The sequence below is a fragment of the Gracilinanus agilis genome, chromosome 5 (assembly GCF_016433145.1).
Source record: "Gracilinanus agilis isolate LMUSP501 chromosome 5, AgileGrace, whole genome shotgun sequence".
Lineage (NCBI taxonomy): Eukaryota > Metazoa > Chordata > Mammalia > Didelphimorphia > Didelphidae > Gracilinanus > Gracilinanus agilis.
Genome location: NC_058134.1, coordinates 234,544,909 through 234,565,893, shown reverse-complemented (window position 1 = coordinate 234,565,893; position 20,985 = coordinate 234,544,909). Strand labels below are relative to the sequence as shown.

Below are 20,985 nucleotides of genomic sequence, written 5' to 3'. Positions count from 1 at the left end.
GAGCTATAGGTGAGTGTGGAGGGGGTGGGGGTGGGGCGGTTGCTCAGCTCGCGCTTGAGTGAGAGCCCTTTTTAGCTTGGAAATGTCTCGATTCCACGTACCTTCCACGCTGCGCCCTGTTGTGGGGTTCCTCCGTTCGTCTGGACTTGTTTTTATGTCCCCTTGAGGAGTTTTGTGTGTTTCGGTCAGGAGAGGTTTAGAGCTGCTTCTTACTCTGCCGCCATCTTAACCCGGAAGCCAGAAGGTGAATTTTTAAGAAGGGGAAGAGTTGCTAGAATTGAGGAAAACTTTTTAAAACAGTTTATTCCAATTTGCATGTTATTTTAATTAATTGAACAGTTCTGTTGTTTACATGTTTCCATTATCATTATTGCATAATTTATCCCATTATTTTAGTATTACATTTTGTGAGTCATTTCTTTTGGAAATATTTTATCCCTACCTAGTATGGGGATGTGAGAGGAACTTGAGAAATACTTCTCCAGCGATTGACTCTCTGATTTTCTCTTTCCTCTTTGAGAATGGAATCATCCTTTTATGCAAACACTCCTTATTCCTTTAATTATACACTAATAATATTAATAAAATATCATCTGAACTGGTCCAAACATGTATTTGCTTTCTTAATTAAAAATAGATTTGTGGTGATAAAAGAAACAATTCTGACCTCATAAAGCCTACACCCAGGAAAGTTGCATATTTCTAAATGACTCTCTCTCTCTCTCTCTCTCTCTCTCTCTCTCTCTCTCTCTCTCTCTCTCTCTCTTCCTTCCTTCCTTTCTTTCTTTTTCTTTGATATTACAGGGCAGCTTTTAAATGCTGGAGTCAAGCTCTTGATGCCATATTAAAAAAAAAAGATGTTCTACATACTTGGAAAGAAATTGTCAGCTCCACCCAAAAACCTCTTGATGCCCTTGTGGGTTCAAACTACATCGATTATAGTGAAGATTTTCTGTCAAAAGCTGGCATTTGGGGATGCTTGCAGGGAGGAGTCATAACAGCAAAGATGGCCCAGTAAGTGAAAGACCCTTCTTCTTTGTCCATTAAAAGACTGACCAACCAACCAATAACTCAATTCTTTGTTGTTTCCATGAATGTAATATCTTTGATGCTGGAGATACTGTCTTATTTCTTCTCAAAGCATCAAAACTTCACTGTTGTTTGTTGTTGTTTCACTAATTTCTGATTTCTGTGTGACCCCATTTGGGGTTTTCTTGGCACAGTTTGACACAATGGCACAGGAAATGGTTTTCCATTTCCTTCTCCAGCTCATTTGACAGGTGAATAAACTGAGGCCAGTAGTGTTAAATGACTTGTCCAGGGTCACACAGCTGTAAGTGTCTGAGGCCAGATTTGAACTTGGGAAGATGTCTTCCAGACTCCAGACCCAGGACTTTTTGCACAATGGCACAACTTAGCTGCCCATGCTGTCACATGCCATGAGTTTAGATGGTGTGATTGTGCCTTCTTGTCCTATATCCACAAAAGATTGATTCCACTTATCAGTTGCCATAATGTAGGTGACCAATGCCTAAAGCTGTTAATGTTTCATGAATATTAGCTGATTTTAATTCAGTTTTTAAAAAGCAAAAAACTAAACAGTTATTTGAGGAGAAATGGGACCTAGATTTCAATCCTTCCTCCAATGCTTACTGTGATATTTTACTTTAAGGAAGTTACACATACACACGTGCTCATGTGTGGTGGTGCCTTAGTTTCCTCATCTATAAAATGAGAGGGTTGGACTCTGTGGTATCTTCCAGCTCAAAATTAGTTGATCCTGTATGGATGGGAAGAATGCTCTGGTGTCAGACAATTTGGATTCAAATCCTATTTTTGCTACTTCTACCCATATGTCCTCTCTGGGTCTCAGTTTTCTCTGGTATCTCTTTCAGCTCTAATTCTATGGTCCCTATGACCTCTCTGGGTCTCTTTTGCCTCATCTCTAAAATGAGAGGTGGGACTGGATGGCCTCTTGGGGTTCTTTTTATCTCTACTGAGAGGAGCCTATACCATAGAATTTCCCTAAAGCTTTTCCCATAGCTTTAGCTTCTTGGAGGAAGAGAAGATGAAATGCTGGGCCCCTGTCCTAACAGGTGAGGTAGTTACACGAATCCATAATATCCTGAGCCCAGAGAGAAATTAAGAAGAAAATTTATGGAATTTTCCCTTGGTTTTATAATACCCACATAAGTCTGTTTACTCATTTATAATAATAAGCACACTAATGTATTTGGAAAATTTAGGAATTATTGTTTGTAAAAGAAACAAATTAAAAGTATAATGTAATTTGCTGAAATCTTATTTACTGGGAACCTGATTGGTCCTCCCTCTCTCCTTTCTTTTTTTTAATATTTTATTTTTAAATTTTTATTTTGAATATTTTCCCATAGTTACATATTTCATGTTCTTTCTCTCTCCTCCAAAACCCCATAACCCCCCCTTAGAAGACGCACAATTCCACTGGGTTTTACATGTATCATTGATCAAGACCTAATTCCATATTATTGATAGTTGGATAAGAGTTATCATTTAGTGTCTACATCCCCAATAATATCCCCATCAGCCCATGTATTCAAGCAGTTGTTTTTCTTCTGTGTTTCTCCTCCCACAGTTCCTCCTCTGAATGTGGCTAGTTTTCTTTCTCATAAGTCCTTCAGCCTTGCTCTGGATCCTTGCATTGCTGCTAGTAGAGAAGTCCGTTATTTTCAATTGTACCACAGTGTATCAGTCTCTGTGTACAATGTTCTCCTGGATCTGCTCCTTTCACTCTACATCAATTCCTGGAGGTCTTTCCAGTTCACATGGAATTCTTCCAGTTCTTCATTCCTTTGAGCAAATAGTATTTCATCACCAACAGATACCACAATTTGTTCAGCCATTCCCCAATCGAAGGACATTCTCTCATTTTCCAATTTTTTTGCCACCACAAAGAGCATGGCTGTAAATATTTTTGTAGCATTTTTTCCTTATTATCTCTTTGTCTCCCTCCCTCCCTCTCTTCCTTCTTTACCTCCTTCCCTCTCCCCCCTCCCACCGACTCTGTTTCAAATTAAGGTGCTGCCATGGAAATTTTACTGGACAATATCTCAGTTTCTTCCTCTATAAAATGAGGTACAGCTATGTGGCACCACAGTACACAGAGCACCAGGCCTGTAGTTAAGAAGACCTATCTTCCTGAGTTCAAATCCAACCTTAGACGTTTTATTAGCTAGGTGACCCTTGGCAATTCACTTTACCTCTGTCTGCCTCAGTTTCCTCATCTATAACATAGGAATGATAATAAAATAACACCTTCAAGGGTTGTGAGGATCAAATTAGATAATGTTTATAAAATTAAAAAGTACTTAACACAATGCCTGACACACAATAGGTACTTAATAAATGCTCTTTCTCTTTCCCTCCCAAAACTGCATGTCCACCCCATCACCAACTATCAAAGTAAATAAGAAGAGGAAACTATCCTCCTTCATAAAGAAAGAACAAATTATACCACCTTTTGAGTTCTTTGGGAATGAAGAGAGCTGAGTAATTTATTATTCAATAAAACTAGTTCATTTCATCAACTGGAAACTTATTAAAATACAAATACTACAGTGTATTCAAAGACTAATTACATAGTTTTTCCAAAATATTTTTAAAAAATTGGTTACCCATCAAATAATTTTTTATTATTTTTTCAGATACATTTTAACATCAAATATGAACGAGAGGATTGAATGTTGCATTTTCTCTTCATTTTTTTTTAAGGTAACTATTTATGATTTTACATAGTAACCTGGCCAGTATATTGCTTAACTAATCTAGTTGCCTAAAAATTGTGGTTGATAGGAAAGGAGTAAGCTGTGTTTAGAAGTAATGAGCCCATTTGACTCTGCTAGCTAACCCTTCTGCTTAGCTCCTTTTTTTTTTTTTTGAAGTTTGTAAATGTTTTAATTAAATTCTTAAAAAATTTTTTACACAATTCCATGATTCATGTTCTTTTTCTCCCCTCTCCTGCACCCTCTCCCTGATAGCCAACGCATATTTCCACTGGGTTTTACATGTGTCATTGATCAAGACCTATTTCCATATTATTAGTATTTGCACTGGGGTGGTTGTTTAGAGTCTAAATCCCAAATCATATCTGCATCAACCCATGTGTTCAAGCAGTTGTTTTTCTTCTGTGTTTCTACTTCCACAGTTCTTCCTCTGAATGTGAATAGTATTCTTTCTCATAAGTCCCTCAGCCTTGCTCTGGATCCTTGCATTGCTGCTAGTAGAGAAGTCCATTACATTATATTTTTACCATAATGTATCAGTCTCTGTGTACAATATTCTCTTGGTTCTTCTTCTCTTTTTACTCTGCATCAATTCCTGGAGGTTGTTCCAGGTCACATGGAATTCCTCCAATTCTTTATTCCTTTCAGCACAATAGTATTCCATGACCATCAGATACCACAGTTTGTTCAGCCATTCCCTAATTGAAGGGCATCCCATCATTTTCCAATTTTTTTTTCACTACAAAGAGCGTAGCTATAAATATTTTTGTACATGTCTTTTTTTTTTAACCCTTGTACTTCGGTGTATTGTCTCATAGGTGGAAGATTGGTAAGGGTGGGCAATGGGGGTCAAGTGACTTGCCCAGGGTCACACAGCTGGGAAGTGGCTGAGGCCGAGTTTGAACCTAGGACCTCCTGTCTCTAGGCCTGACTCTCACTCCACTGAGCTACCCAGCTGCCCCCCTGTACATGTCTTTTTCCTTATGATCTCTTTGGGGTACACAGCAGTGGTATGTGATAATCTTTTATAGCCCTTTGGGCATAGTTCCAAATTGCCATCCAGAATGTTGGATCAATTCACAACTCCACCAGCAATGCATTAATGTCCCAATTTTGGACATCCCCTCCAACATTTATTACTTTCCTTTGCTGTCATGTTAGCCATTCTGCAAGGGGTTAGGTGGTGCCTCAGAGTTGTTTTGATATGCATTTCTCTAATTATAAGAGATTTAGAACACTTTTTCATGTGCTTAATTATAGCTTTGATTTCTTTATCTGAAAATTGCCTATTCATGTCCCTTGCCCATTTATCGATTGGGGAATGGCTTGATTTCTTGAACAATTGATTTAGCTTCTTATATATTTGAGTAATTAGACCTTTGTCAAAGTTTTTTGTTATAAAGATTTCTTCCCAATTTGTTGATTCCCTTCTAATTTTGGTTGCATTGGTTTTGTTTGTACAAAACCTTTTTAATTTAATGTAATCAAAATTATTTATTTTACATTTCGTAATTTTTTCTAACTCTTGTTTGGTTTTAAAACCTTTCCTTACTCAGAGATCTGACAGGTATACTATTCTGTGTTTATATTCATGGCATTCACCCATTCTGAATTTATCTTAGTGTAGGGTGTGAGATGTTGATCAAAACCTAATCTCTCCCATATTGTTTTCCAATTTTCCCAGCAGTTTTTATCAAATAGTGGATTTTTGTCACAAAAATGGGTTCTTTGGGTTTATCATAGACTCCTTTGTTGAGGTCACTTTCCCCAAGTCTATTCCACTGATCCTCCTTTCTGTCTCTTAGCCAGTACCATATTGTTTTGATGACTACTGCTTTATAGTACAGTTAAGGTCTGGTACTGCTAGGCCACCTTCCTTCACTTTTTTTTTCCATCATTTCCCTGGATATTCTTGATCTTTTGTTCTTCCAAATGAACTTTGCTATAGTTTTTTCTAATTCAGTAAAAAAGTTTCTTGGTAATTTGATAGGTATGGCACTAAATAAGTAAATTAATTTGGGTAGAATGGTCATTTTTATTATGTTAGCTCATCCTACCCATGAGCAATCAATGTTTTTCCACTTGTTTAGATCTAGTTTTAATTGTTTGAAAAGTGTTTTGTAGTGTGTTCATATAATTCCTGTGTTTGTTTTGGTAAATAGATTCCTAAGTATTTTATATTGTCTAGTGTGATATATTTTATTTTAAATTAAATCCTTATCTTCTGTCTTGGAGTCAATACTGTGTATTGGCTCCAAGTCAGAGGAGTGGTAAGAGCTAGGCAATGGGGGTCACACAGCTAGGATGTGTCTGAGGTCAGATTTGAACCCAGGACCTCCAGTCTCTAGGCCTGACTCTCAATCCACTGAGTCACCCATGTGCATTTATTTTGTATCCTGCCACTTTGCTAAAGTTGTTATTTTCATAGCTTTTTAATTGATTCTCTAGGATTTTTTAGGTAGACCATCATATCATCTGCAAAGAGTGATAGGTTGGTCTCCTCATTGCCTATTTTGATATCGTCTATTTCTTTTTCTTTTCTAATTGCTACTGCTAGTGTTTCTAGTACAATGCTAAATAATAGAGGTGATAGTGGGCATCCTTGTTTCACTCCTGATCTTATTGGAAAGGCTTCTAATTTATCCCCATTGCAGATGATGCTTGTTGATGGTATACTGTTTATTATTTTTAGGAAAGTCCCTTCTATTTCCTATACTTTCTAGTGTTTTCAGTAGGAATGGATGTTGTATTTTGTCAGACTTTTTCTGTATCTATTGATATAATCATTTGTTTTTTGTTGGTTTGCTTGTTTATATGGTCAATTATGTGGATGGTTTTCCTAATATTGAACCATCCTTGCATTCCTGGTATAAATCTCACCTGATCATAATGAATAACCCTCATGATCACTTGCTGGAGTCTTTTTGCTTGTATTCTATTTATTATTATTCAGTTCCTTTTGGACTCACTCTAAGCATCTTCATCATTACCAAGAAAGCATCAAAAAGTAGAAAGGAAGCAACTTTGTTTACGAAGGGAGAATTCACTAATAGAGCAAATTACCATTCTGTCTGGGCTATAATAACCACAATCCATGAAATCTGTCTGCTAGAGCTCACAAGATCCTCTCCAAATAGCCTTTTCTACCCATGCTTCATTATAAGCTCATATCCAAACTTGCCTTTCAAAGGAGGTGGTAATACTACATCCTTCTTAAAAATTTGACTGTAGGGGCAGTTAGGTGACTCAGTGGATAGAGAGCCAGGCCTAGAGACAGGGACTTTCTGGGTTCAAATTTTGTCTCAGACACTTCCTAGCTCTGTGACTCTATATTACCCATTGCCTAGCCCTTACTGCTCTTTAGCCTAGAAACCAATATTTAGTACAGCTTCTAAGACAGAAGGCAAGGGTTTAAAAAAAAGTCATGAAGGGATTGTAATCTGAGTCAGAAGAGCAATGAACCACATTATTTTTTAAAATTTCATCTTTATTTTATTCCAATAACAAATTTGAACATAAGTTTTCCAAAGTTGATTCATGTTCTCTCCCTCCCTTTTCCCCTCTCCCCTCCAGGAGTTGACAAGCAACTCCACTAGGTTATACATGCATTGTCACATAAAACCCATTTCCATATTAATTTTTGTAAGTGAAATAATCTTGTGAAACCAAAACCCCAAACATATATTCAAATAAACAAGTGTTAAATCATACAAAGTAACCACAATATTGAGATCACCACTCAGAAAAAGGACAAAAATGAAAATAAGAACAATAGTTAAAATGATAGAGGTCGTGACTGGATCTTTGGAGATCTAAGATCTATCTTGACTCCTCCATGTGTTCTTGGGGTCTTAATTTTCTCATAAATAATAAATTAGAAGGTTTAGACTTAGACAACCTCTCTATAACCCTTCCAGCACTAAAGTCCAGATTCAGATGCTAATGAATCTCTTTGCCTTTTGGTCCTCAAATGGCAGCCATACCCATAAGTCCATGCCAGCCTTGAAGAAGTTTCAGCCTGTTACTTCACTAGTGAATTCAAGGCAAGATCCCCACTTGTCACAGGAAGACTTTGGAGGTCACTTTATTTTATTGTCAGATGTGTTTCAATAAGGTCAAGAATATTTTAATACTCAGAGGAAAACTAAAAGGACAGGAGTGCTAACGAAAACAGCAATTTGATTATTACACACACATATACATATACTTAAATATAAACTATAGACTGGAAGATCAAATTTATTATACAGTCTTAGTATTTGTTTATTGGCATATTTGGGTTTGGTCATTTTTAAGTTCATAATAAAAAGGAAAATTAAAATATTTTTAAAAGAGTATTTCCCTCTTTTCTCTTGGAATACTTAGAATTAGGGCTTCAGTGATATTAGCAAGCTAAATATTTCCCTTCCAAGACATAGAATGGTAGGAAACAATTTGTTACTTTATATCACTGTAAATGGGGGGGCAGCTATAAGTGACTCAGTGGATTGAGAGCCAGGCCTAGAGATGGAAGGTCCTGGGTTTCAATCTAATCTCAGACACTTTGCAGTATAAGCCTGGGCAAATCATATAATATATATATATATATAATACTGTATTTTATTATATCATACTTTACTATATTATATTATGTTCTATTTTATTCTGTTGTGTTATATTATATACATGTATATAATATAATAATATAAATAATATATTGTTACCCATTGCCTAGCTTTTACCACTCTTTTGACTGAACCAATACACAGTATCAATTCTAAGATGGAAGGTCAGGGTTTAAAAAAAAATTACTGTAAATTAAGTCAGGAAGTAGGATGTGAAAGAACAGGTTGAAACCCTCTGAAAAGTAATTGAGAGGAAAATAAAAATAGACTCACAAAAGTCTTAGTGTAATTTACAAATCAAGACTTCTGGGAAACCTTGTATAAGGAGCATGGGGTGACCTGCCTATTTAGGGGGACCATTCAGGGAACCATAGGAACTGTATCCTGGGTTTACAATATGTTGTAGCTGTTTGATAGAATCCCAGAGTTAAAGAGGAGTGTCCAATGAGTTCCTTGGCCATACATATTGGTCTCTTCAGATAATTCCCTTCTTCTTTTTTCTGGTGCTGATCAGGATTATTTGTGTTTATGTTGTCAAAATGTCATTCTTGACTTCATGCTGTAGTTTGTGGCCTGATTTCTTCAGTAGCCAAAGGATTTGGGCTACTTCACCTCCAAATAAAAATGTGGTTGGCCTCAGTGACCTGAGGTACTTTGAATAAGGAAAAAAAAGAAACCAGTTGTATCAATTCTTTGCCCCTTAGGTTTTTGATTCTTTGCTTTTATGGATGAAAGGACTTTTCTCTGAATTAAAAAGCTCCTACCCCCCTCCCCACCCCCCAGTCTGGAGATAAAACCATGGGTCTTTGCAAATTACTAGATGCTTTGTTTACTTTAAAGAATAAAACTTCTTGATTTATGTATCAGAAGATGCTGATTAAATGAAAGCTTGCTAAGACAGTTCTCTGGGGATAGCATTTCTGAATACAAGGCTAGATCTTTCAGTATCCAGGGTATCAAATACCTCCTGCTCATGCTTCAAAAGGCAAGAGGAGGAGAGATAGCAGATGCACTGGGGAGGTGAAGCCTTCAGACCCTTCATTTGCTCCAACTCCTCACTCTTGCTTTTTCTTCTTTCATCTTCCTTGTTTCTGAAGCAAAGGGAGTTTGGTTTTAGATATGGAATTATTTCTTTTAGAAAAATAGTAAAATTGGAGAGCTGACTTTTATATAAATATATTATATATATTATATATTTTATATAAATAATTTATATAAATTTTATATAAATATAAACCCATTAATAAAAATTGCTAACCAAAATTATGACGGGTAATTGAGGCATTTAAAAAATTTGACTAGTTCTCTTTAAGATATTAAAAACACATTTGTTACATAAATTCTTTTTTTAAACATTTATTAATATTTATTTTTTAGAAAAGTTAGCTTGGTTACATAATTCATGTTCTTACTTTCCCCTTCACCCCCCGAGTTCCCCACCATGGTTGATGCGTATTTCCACTGGTTTTAACATGTGTCATTGATGAAGACCTATTTCCAAATTGTTGATAGTTGCATTGGTGTGGTAGTTTCGAGTCTACATCCCCAATCATGTCCACCTCAACAAATGTGTTCAAGCAGTTGTTTTTCTTCTGTTTCTACTCCTGTAGTTCTTCCTCTGAATGTGGTAGCATTCTTTTCCATAAGTCCCTCAGAAATGTCCAGGGTCACAGCATTACTGCTAGTACAGAAGACCTACCACATTCTATTTTGCCACAGTGTATTGGTTTCTGTGTACAATGTTCTTCTGGCTCTGCTCCTTTCGCTCTGCATCAATTCCTGGAGGTCTCTCCAGTTCACATGGAATTCCTCCAGTTTATTATTCCTTTGAGCACAGTAGTATTCCATCACCAGCATATACCACAATTTCTTCAGCCATTCCCCAATTGAAGGACATACCCTCATTTTCCAATTTTTTGCCACTACAAAAAAGTGCAGCTATAAATATTTCTGTACAAGTCTGTTTATCTATGATCTCTTTGGGGTACAAACCCAACAATGGTATGGCTGGATCCAAGGGCAGGCATTCTTTTATAGCCCTTTGAGCATAGTTCCAAATTGTCAGCCAGAATGGTTAGATCAGTTTACAACTCCACCAGCAATGCATTAATGTCCCAGTTTTGCCACATCCCCTCCAGCATTCATTACTCTCCCCTTCTTTCATTTTAGCCAACCTGCTAGGTGTGAGGTGATACCCCAGAGTTGTTTTGATTTGCATTTCTCTAATTATTCGAGATTTAGAACACTTTCTCATGTTCTTATTGATACTTTTCAATTCTTTATCTAAAAGTTCCCTATTCCTATCTCTTGCCCATTTATCAATTGGGGAATGGTTTGATTTTTTTATACAGTTGGTTTAACAACTCCTTGTATATTTGAATAATTAGATCCCTGTCAGAGTTTTTTGTTATAAAGATTTTTTCCCAATTTGTTGTTTCCTTTCTGATTTTGGCTACATTGTTTTTGTTTGTACAAAAGCTTTTTAGTTTGATATAATCAAAATCATTTATTTTACATTTTGCAATTTTCTCTAACTCTTGCTTGGTTTTTAAAATCTTTCCTTTCCCAGAGATCTGAAAAGTATACTATTTGTGTTAACNCCTACCCCCCTCCCCACCCCCCAGTCTGGAGATAAAACCATGGGTCTTTGCAAATTACTAGATGCTTTGTTTACTTTAAAGAATAAAACTTCTTGATTTATGTATCAGAAGATGCTGATTAAATGAAAGCTTGCTAAGACAGTTCTCTGGGGATAGCATTTCTGAATACAAGGCTAGATCTTTCAGTATCCAGGGTATCAAATACCTCCTGCTCATGCTTCAAAAGGCAAGAGGAGGAGAGATAGCAGATGCACTGGGGAGGTGAAGCCTTCAGACCCTTCATTTGCTCCAACTCCTCACTCTTGCTTTTTCTTCTTTCATCTTCCTTGTTTCTGAAGCAAAGGGAGTTTGGTTTTAGATATGGAATTATTTCTTTTAGAAAAATAGTAAAATTGGAGAGCTGACTTTTATATAAATATATTATATATATTATATATTTTATATAAATAATTTATATAAATTTTATATAAATATAAACCCATTAATAAAAATTGCTAACCAAAATTATGACGGGTAATTGAGGCATTTAAAAAATTTGACTAGTTCTCTTTAAGATATTAAAAACACATTTGTTACATAAATTCTTTTTTTAAACATTTATTAATATTTATTTTTTAGAAAAGTTAGCTTGGTTACATAATTCATGTTCTTACTTTCCCCTTCACCCCCCGAGTTCCCCACCATGGTTGATGCGTATTTCCACTGGTTTTAACATGTGTCATTGATGAAGACCTATTTCCAAATTGTTGATAGTTGCATTGGTGTGGTAGTTTCGAGTCTACATCCCCAATCATGTCCACCTCAACAAATGTGTTCAAGCAGTTGTTTTTCTTCTGTTTCTACTCCTGTAGTTCTTCCTCTGAATGTGGTAGCATTCTTTTCCATAAGTCCCTCAGAAATGTCCAGGGTCACAGCATTACTGCTAGTACAGAAGACCTACCACATTCTATTTTGCCACAGTGTATTGGTTTCTGTGTACAATGTTCTTCTGGCTCTGCTCCTTTCGCTCTGCATCAATTCCTGGAGGTCTCTCCAGTTCACATGGAATTCCTCCAGTTTATTATTCCTTTGAGCACAGTAGTATTCCATCACCAGCATATACCACAATTTCTTCAGCCATTCCCCAATTGAAGGACATACCCTCATTTTCCAATTTTTTGCCACTACAAAAAAGTGCAGCTATAAATATTTCTGTACAAGTCTGTTTATCTATGATCTCTTTGGGGTACAAACCCAACAATGGTATGGCTGGATCCAAGGGCAGGCATTCTTTTATAGCCCTTTGAGCATAGTTCCAAATTGTCAGCCAGAATGGTTAGATCAGTTTACAACTCCACCAGCAATGCATTAATGTCCCAGTTTTGCCACATCCCCTCCAGCATTCATTACTCTCCCCTTCTTTCATTTTAGCCAACCTGCTAGGTGTGAGGTGATACCCCAGAGTTGTTTTGATTTGCATTTCTCTAATTATTCGAGATTTAGAACACTTTCTCATGTTCTTATTGATACTTTTCAATTCTTTATCTAAAAGTTCCCTATTCCTATCTCTTGCCCATTTATCAATTGGGGAATGGTTTGATTTTTTTATACAGTTGGTTTAACAACTCCTTGTATATTTGAATAATTAGATCCCTGTCAGAGTTTTTTGTTATAAAGATTTTTTCCCAATTTGTTGTTTCCTTTCTGATTTTGGCTACATTGTTTTTGTTTGTACAAAAGCTTTTTAGTTTGATATAATCAAAATCATTTATTTTACATTTTGCAATTTTCTCTAACTCTTGCTTGGTTTTTAAAATCTTTCCTTTCCCAGAGATCTGAAAAGTATACTATTTGTGTTAACTTAACTTATTTATAGTTTCCCTCTTTATATTCAAGTCATTCACCCATTCTGAATTTATCTTGGTGTAGGGTGTGAGGTGTTGATCTAAACCTAATCTCTCCCATATTGTTTTCCAAATTTCCCAGCAATTTTTGTCAAATAGTGGATTCATGTCCCAGAAGTTGGGCTCTTTGGGTTTATCATACACTGTCTTGCTGATGTCACTTACCCCAAGTCTATTCCACTGATCCTCCCTTCTGTCTCTTAGCCAGTACCATATTGTTTTGATGACTGCTGCTTTATAGTATAGTTTAATATCTGGTACTTCTAGGCCCCCTTCCTTCACATTTTTTTTCATTATTTCCCTTGATATTCTTGATCTTTTGTTATTCCAGATGAACTTTGTTATAGTTTTTCCTAATTCAATAGAAATTTTTTTGGTAGTTTGATACGTATGCCACTAAATAGGTACATTAATTTCGGTAGAATGATCATTTTTATTATGTTAGCTCTTCCTACCCATGAGCAATCAATGCTTTTCCAATTGTTTAGATCTAGTTTTAATTGTTTGGAAAGTGTTTTGTAGTTGTTTTTGTATAATTCCTGTGTTTGTTTTGGTAGATAGATTCCTAAGTATTTTATATTGCCTAGGGTGATTTTAAATGGTGTTTCTCTTTCTACCTCTTGCTGCTCTAAAGTGTTGGAAATATATAGAAATGCTGATGATTTATGTGCATTTATTTTGTATCCTGCAACTTTGCTAAAGTTGTTGATTATTTCTACAAGTTTCTTAGTTGATTCTCTAGGATTTTTTAAGTAGACCATCATATCATCTGCAAAGAGTGATAGCTTAGTCTCCTCATTGCCTATTTTGATACCTTCAATTTCTTTTTCTTCTCTAATTGCAACTGCTAGTGTTTCTAGTACAATGTTAAATAATAGAGGTGATAATGGGCATCCTTGTTTCACTCCTGATCTTATTGGGAAGGCTTCTAATTTATCCCCATTGCATATGATGTTTGTTGATGGTTTTAGGTATATACTGTTTATTATTTTTAGGAAAGGTCCTTCTATTCCTATGCTTTCCAGGGTTTTCAATAGGAATGGGTGCTGTATTTTGTCAAAAGCTTTTTCAGCATCTATTGAGATAATCATGTGATTTTTGTTTGTTAGCTTGTTGATATGGTCAATTATGTGGATGGTTTTTCTGATGTTGAACCATCCTTGCATTCCTGGTATAAATCCCACCTGATCATGGTGGATGATCCTCTTGATCACTTGCTGGAGTCTCTTTGCTAGTATTCTATTTAAGGTTTTTGCATCTATCTTCATTAGGGAGATTGGTCTGTGGTTTTCTTTCTCTGTTTTTGATCTACATGGCTTTGGAATTGGTACCCTATTTGTGTCATAAAAGGAATTTGGTAGGACTCCTTCTTTGCTTATTATATCAAATAATTTGTATAGTATTGGGATTAGTTGCTCTCTGAATGTCTGATAGAATTCACTTGTGAGTCCATCAGGCCCTGGCGATTTTTCCTTAGGGAGTTCTTTGATGGCTTGTTCAATTTCTTTTTCTGATATGGGATTATTTAGGTATTCTATTTCTTCTGCTGTTAATCTTGGCAATTTGTATTTTTGTAAATATTCATCCATATCTCCTAGATTGCTATATTTATTGCCATATAATTGGGCAAAATAATTTTTAATGATTGCCTTAAATTCCCCTTCATTAGAAGTGAGGTCTCCCTTTTCATCTTTAATACTGATGATTTGGTTTTTTTCTTTCCTTTTTATTTACTAGATTGACCAGTACGTTGTCTATTTTATCTGTTTTTTCAAAATACCAGCTTCTAGTCTTATTTATTAATTCAATAATTCATGCCTGAGCTCAGGGTCTGTGTCCAAAGTCCGCGTGTTCTTTAGCCTCTTGGGGTCTTAAGTCTTGCTGCTCTCAGGGGCAGGCCCTGGTGACCCCAGGTAGCTGCCAAGGACTTAATGCATGCCCCAAACTTGCTCCAACTCTTGTGTTTTGGCTTTGGCACTGCAGGTGGTGCGGGGTGGAGGAGGGGGCTGCCCAGCTCGTGCTCCAGTGAGAGCTGTTTCACCCCTTTATAGCATGGAAATGCCCCAACTCCATGTACCTCCGATTCTGCGCCCTGCTGTGGGGTCTCTTCATTCCTCTGGACCTGTCTCCATGTCCTCTTGAGGAGGACCACATGTTTTGGCCAGGAAAGGCCAAGCAACTGCTCCCCACTCCACCGCCATCTCAACCAGGAAGTCCATATAACTTTTTGTGACATAAATTCTTAAAGTAGCATCTTGCCCCATCTTCTGACTTGTCATTGACATATATTTAGGGTTCTCTTCTGAGGCACCTTTTAAAAGAATTATATGATGCATCCACAAGAGAAAGAATATATATGCATACATAAACATTCACATATATATTGACAGATATAACCATACCTATAGACTTGCAAGATGTATAGACATATAAACATGTATAGACAGTCATATATGCATATAGACATAGATATCCACACATAGACATAGGTAATATACATACATACTGTCACATATATACATATATACACACATAAATATGTATGTACATACATATACATGCATACACACACATATATGCTTCTCATTGTTCAGTTATTTTCAGGCATGTCCAACTCTCTGTTTGGGGTTTTTGTGGCAAAGATATTGGAATAGTTTGCCATTTCCTTCTCTAGCTTATTTTATAGTTGAGGAAACTGAGGCAAGCAGTTAAGTGACTTTCCCCATCACAGTTAGCTTGATTCTAAACCCAATGTTCTATCTTCTAAGTCACTTAACTTATATTTACATATTAAAAAAATATACACGTACATACCTAGATCCATACATATATTTACTGAACCTATCCTTTCATAATAACACTATTAATAATTACCAACAGCTAAAATTCCTCTACCACTCTCATGATTTCCAAGTACTTTACACATCACCTAATTTAATTCTCATAACAACCTAGTAAAGTAGGTGCTATTATTATCCCAGTTGTACAGATGAAGCAAATGGGGCTGAGAAATAATGAAATTACTTGCCCAGAATCACACATCTGGTCAGGACCAGAGGGTGATCTGAACTTGGGTCTTCTTGACTCTAAGGTCAAACAATCTGGCCGCCATACCACATTGACTTTTAACAAAAGAATAAAAACCATCAGGGAGTCCCCTAAATGCGTGAAGACTTTCACCACAGTGGCTTCCTTCTTTCTGCCTAATGAGGCAAGGAGTATCAATTAGAAAGTTTTTCCATGAGGTGGCTTTGTGCCCAGGTAAATAACATCATCTCCTGCTCCATGATGATTTCTTAGAACCTCAGGAATACATGGTCTTTGGTCAGTGTGCATAAACACTGGGTGCTCTTCTCAGAAAATCATCTCCTTCCTTATTATAATATTTTGCTTCAGGTTTACTGAAGTACTATAGTAGCTGTTTAATTTTCTCTTTTTTTTTTCTTATTTCAGGCTCTACTTAGAACCTCTCTTGTCCATCCCAAACATGACCATGAGTATGCCCACTATGAAATCACCCAACTTACTCCAGGGCTGGATCTCTTCAGCGACCGATACAGAGCAGATGTGTCTGTTGTCCTCAGCAGCCTGAGTTACCTCTGTTATGAACTCCATTCTGTCCACCATGACCTTATCGTGAGTTATCTAAAAAATATTTTTTAACCCTTCCCTTCTGTCTTAGAATCAATACCATGTATTAGTTCCAAGGCAGAATAGAGGTAAGGGCTAGGCAATGGGGGTTAAGTGACTTGCCCAAGGTCACAGAGCTAGAAAGTGTGTGAAGTCTAAAAATTTCAAACAATAAAGCCATTCTGAACATATTTCAATAATTTGGCCACATCTCATCTTTTATCTGACCTTCAGGAATTCCTTTTGGACAATTTCTTTCATGTGGCCTTTGAGGATTATGAAATGGAGATCCTCACATAGCCTAGTCAGTTTAGATTTAAAGTTATTCATATTCTTGCATGAGGCTACCTCCTTAAATTCTCACTGAATACAAAATGAGTCATTGTCAGCCTGCTTTTATCTGTTTCCCCTGCTGTCCTCACGTTAGTTCTTCTCAAGTCTTTTGGTAGAGATGATTTAAGCAGCATCTCAAAGCTCAGACATTGAGGTTGATGCACACAAACTCCAGTGAGGGGCCCTTCTTTTTATTCTATTCACATCAATGGCCCATCTAGTCCAAGGAGTACTTAGCAGGGGAGCTGAGCACGGTAGTTTCATCATTTATGTTTCACCACCAAAGGAGCACCCAAGTGGGCTAGAGATTGCTGACTGTGAAACATAATGAGAATATTTATTCCTGTCCCAGTGAGCCATAGAGCAAAGTCACAACTCATCTATTTGGGGAGGAGGGGGTGAAAAGACAAACTCTAACGTGATCCAAGTATTTTGGTACTCTAGAGGCACATTACAAATCATAGTACCCCAGCTGAGGGTAGATAACACAGATTTTCCCCCCTGCTATTCTGTTCTTGCAGAGTAATCATAAAGGGACCTCTTCAGAAAACTTCTCTCCCAATTTTTGTGTCCATCAGAATTTTGTGCTTCTGTTGTTATAATTTCCCCCTTTACTACAACCTGTGAGCCTGACTCCTCCTTTCTCTTTCTCTTCTTTCCTAGTTTGCATTTTTCCTCTTCTCTTTATCCTTCTAGCTTTCATGTCCACCTTCTTCTAGAGTTTCGCCTTTGACTATTTCTTTGTCCTATTCTCTCTCTTCTACTGAGTTCAATTCATACCTCAGACACTCAGTAGCTGTCAACCTGGAAAAACACAGAACCACTTAAGTGGTCAGTAAAACCAAATCTTGAATCAGGAAAGAGACTGGCCCTTAAATATTGGTCGCCACACAGAGCCAAGCACCAAATACCATACAGAGTCAAAACTCTGGGGGCTCTGGGGTCAATGTCTCTGAGAGTTTCACCCTGCTAGATGATTCTCCAAAGACTAATAGAACATAGACATCTTATATACCTTCTGGAGAATTAAGCACAGTTAACATACACTGGTAGATTGTAAGCATGCTTGGGAAAGAGGCTGGAGTATTAGGGAGTGGTCTACTACAATGGATACAAAAGGATAGTTCCTACACTGATGTTGGTCTTCCTGGGAATTGATTTCTGTTACAATGTGGGAGACTTTGAAGACAAAAAGGGCATTTAACATTTGATTATGTCTACTAGTCCCACCTAAACTGGGATCATTAAGTACTTTAAGGTCTATTGTTCAGACTGAAACAAGGTCAGTCTGGGATTTCCCTTAAGGTAAGTTCTCAAGGGAGAGGGGCAAACTTGGGGTTTCCAGATTTCATGTTGACATAGCTGTCTACTCCTGAGCAAATCACTTCACTCCCATCAACCTCAGTTTTCTCACCTATAAAATGGGGATAATAAGAGACTCTATCTCCCAGGGTGGTTGGGAAAATCAAATGAGAACTTATTTGTAAAGATTTCTCCAAATAGTAAAACTATTTAAATGGTAGTGATTGTTATTGATTCTACAATGGCTCCCTGATAGCTTCTGACTCAGACTCCCTTTTGAGTCTGTTACGATTAAAAATGATGAAGACTGAAATAATAATATAAATTAGTAGTTTAATTAAAGCCATGCTGAATAGAAATAAAATCATTAGACCACACACCTGTAAGAATTCACATTGCCTCAGCCATTTTTACCTTTCATATATATCCCACGCCTCCTAGCTAAGAGAGCCACTTCCTCCTCACCCCGGAGATTTAACCCCTCTCTTACATCATCATACTTCCTGTTTGCCATGAGGAATCATGGGAAATGTAGTTTCAAAGTCTCTCACATGTCCATAGGAAATATATAACATACTTTTAAATGGCATCTTCCCAATTCCAAATATACAAGTCCCAGGACCCAGTAATATAATGACATCACAGATTCAGTAAGTGGTTAAAGAGTCCTCACATTAAATGGCTAAGTCATTTCTGACAACAAAACAGGAAAAAGTCCCAGGAATTTTCTTATCTGTTCTATTGGGAGCTCTTAGCAACTCAATCTCCATAATCATCATGATTATTGTTATTATTATTATGATTATTATTAATTACCATAATAATTATTTTTTGCTCCAGTGTTCCTGGATGTACTTTGGTAGCCATCTAGATTTCTTTGTTTCTTTCAAGACAGGGCTATGCCTTGGTTGCATTTTTTTAAGCAGAATCCTTTATCAGTGCATGTTCGTTTCCAAGACAATTTGCTCATTTCAAAAGAAAAGTTGACATTTTTCTCAGATGTGTGAGAAATAGCAAGGACTGCCTTGAAATGAGGCAACTGCAACCACCTTGGAAAAAAGACTTTTATTTCTCCCTAATGGTTTCCATGGAGAAGTGGTACCATCATCCACAATTGTTTCAAAACCTTAGGCTCCAAATATGTCTCTGATCATCCAGAGGGAGTTCTTAATTCCTTTTTAAAAAGCAACTGTTGTCCATAACAAAGACAGGGCCATCAACAGAGATCCATGAAGCCAAATTATAGGATCATTGATTTAAAGAAGGGATTTCAGAAGTTACCTGTTCAGACCCTTATGCTTATAAATGATAGCCCTGAAGCCCAGGGTAACAAAGGAAGTAAGTCTCAAAGTTGTCATTTGAACCCAGACCCATTCTCTCCAAATCTTTCTATGGTTCTTTCTTTGTTCTTCTTTCTGTGGTTCCATGCTGGCTTGCTATGACAATTTTGCAAAAAAATGTCCCAAGGAATAATGAACAAAAAAAGTTAAATGAGTCACACACTTAAGTCAGCAGCCCATAGCTAACAGACGTGGAAAGATCAGAGACCCATGTTTCCATCTTACAATTCATGTTTCTTTACTTTGGGCAAGACACAAGCTCTGGGTCAAAACTAGTGTCAAAAGGAGGCTGATGGATAGACATTAATGCCCTCTATTGGAATTGTGTTTTGGGGGCAAAATAAAAAAAAAAAAGAGGTCGCCACATTGACATTTGTTTCTGGCATGAACAGCCTCGGCTTTCTCTCCTATGTGATTCAGAGCTCACAGGGGACCTTAGAGGTCCATCTTGACCAAATGCTTTGTTGTTCAGATCAGGAACAAGATACTCTGAGACCATTAACAATTTAAATTCTTGTTTTAAGTTATGCCATTTCCTGTGCCCTATAAGTCAGGGGTAACATTGAAATTGATGGTGAAACTTTCATAATGACTTAATTTTGTTTAGAAAATGCAAAAGTCTGGACTTACTCTTTTCTCTTTCTCAGGGACTGGAATACTAAGTTATATATTACCTTAGCTATCTAAAAAGAAGCTTGTGCTATGAGTGTTGACTTTTTGGAAAACTTGGCATACCTTCCTATGGCCACCCAAGGGGCAAAGTGGCAAACATTGTGATTACCAAGGAAGGAAAGATTGACTGTGTTCACTATTTCACTACTAATATTTTCCTTAAATGGGAGGCAATTTTTCAGATATTTATGAACTGTACTAATGAAATATCTAACTGGGTTTTTTCCTCTTCTATAGATTCTGCCACTTATTTCATTAAACCATTACTTTGTCTGTGAAGTTTGCCAAGATATATTTAAAACCATAGATACAAGGATCCTTAAGGTAATATGACACATTGGCGTTTTAGACATTAATTAGATTTTGGGTTATTTTTCAATGATAATTTTGCTGCCCATTTTAGGTTATTATTGTAAATAGATTTAATTGTGACACTCCTTGGCATATAATTTTTTTTTTTAATTCTTAGCTTCTGTCTGAGAATCAATACTAAATTGGTTCCAAGGCAGAAGAGCAAGGCTAAAGGCTAGGCCAGTGATGGGCAAACTTTTTAAAGAGGGGGCCAAAGGAAAGGAAATGCTCCTCTGTCAGTCTGTTTCTAAGGCAACTCTTTCGAAGTTTCATTGTATTGTATCCTACTCATTGTGTTAGCCAGATTAGGAATAATGTTGTGTGGGTGGGATAGAACATTTCAGGGGGCTGCATCTGGCCTGAAAGCCATAGTTTGCCCAACACTGGGCTAGGCAATTAAGGTTAAGTGACTTGCCCAGGTTCTAGGACCAGGAAATATAAGTACGAAGTATTTGAGGGCAAATCGGAACCTAGGACCTCCTGAATTCAGGCCTGGCCCTTTATCTACT

The 20,985-nt window shown here is 36.8% G+C and overlaps 1 protein-coding gene across 1 annotated transcript in view; it reads left to right on the top strand.

The window, feature by feature from the left end:
• CFAP54 (cilia and flagella associated protein 54) overlaps window positions 1-20,985 on the top strand; it is a 376,749-nt gene that overhangs the window by 212,204 nt on the left and 143,560 nt on the right. Inside the window, exons 43-46 of the mRNA XM_044679160.1 lie at window positions 805-1,014; window positions 3,684-3,750; window positions 16,302-16,484; window positions 20,363-20,449. Of these exons, the coding sequence (XP_044535095.1) occupies window positions 805-1,014; window positions 3,684-3,750; window positions 16,302-16,484; window positions 20,363-20,449 (547 nt within the window). The remainder of the gene's footprint in view (window positions 1-804; window positions 1,015-3,683; window positions 3,751-16,301; window positions 16,485-20,362; window positions 20,450-20,985) is intronic.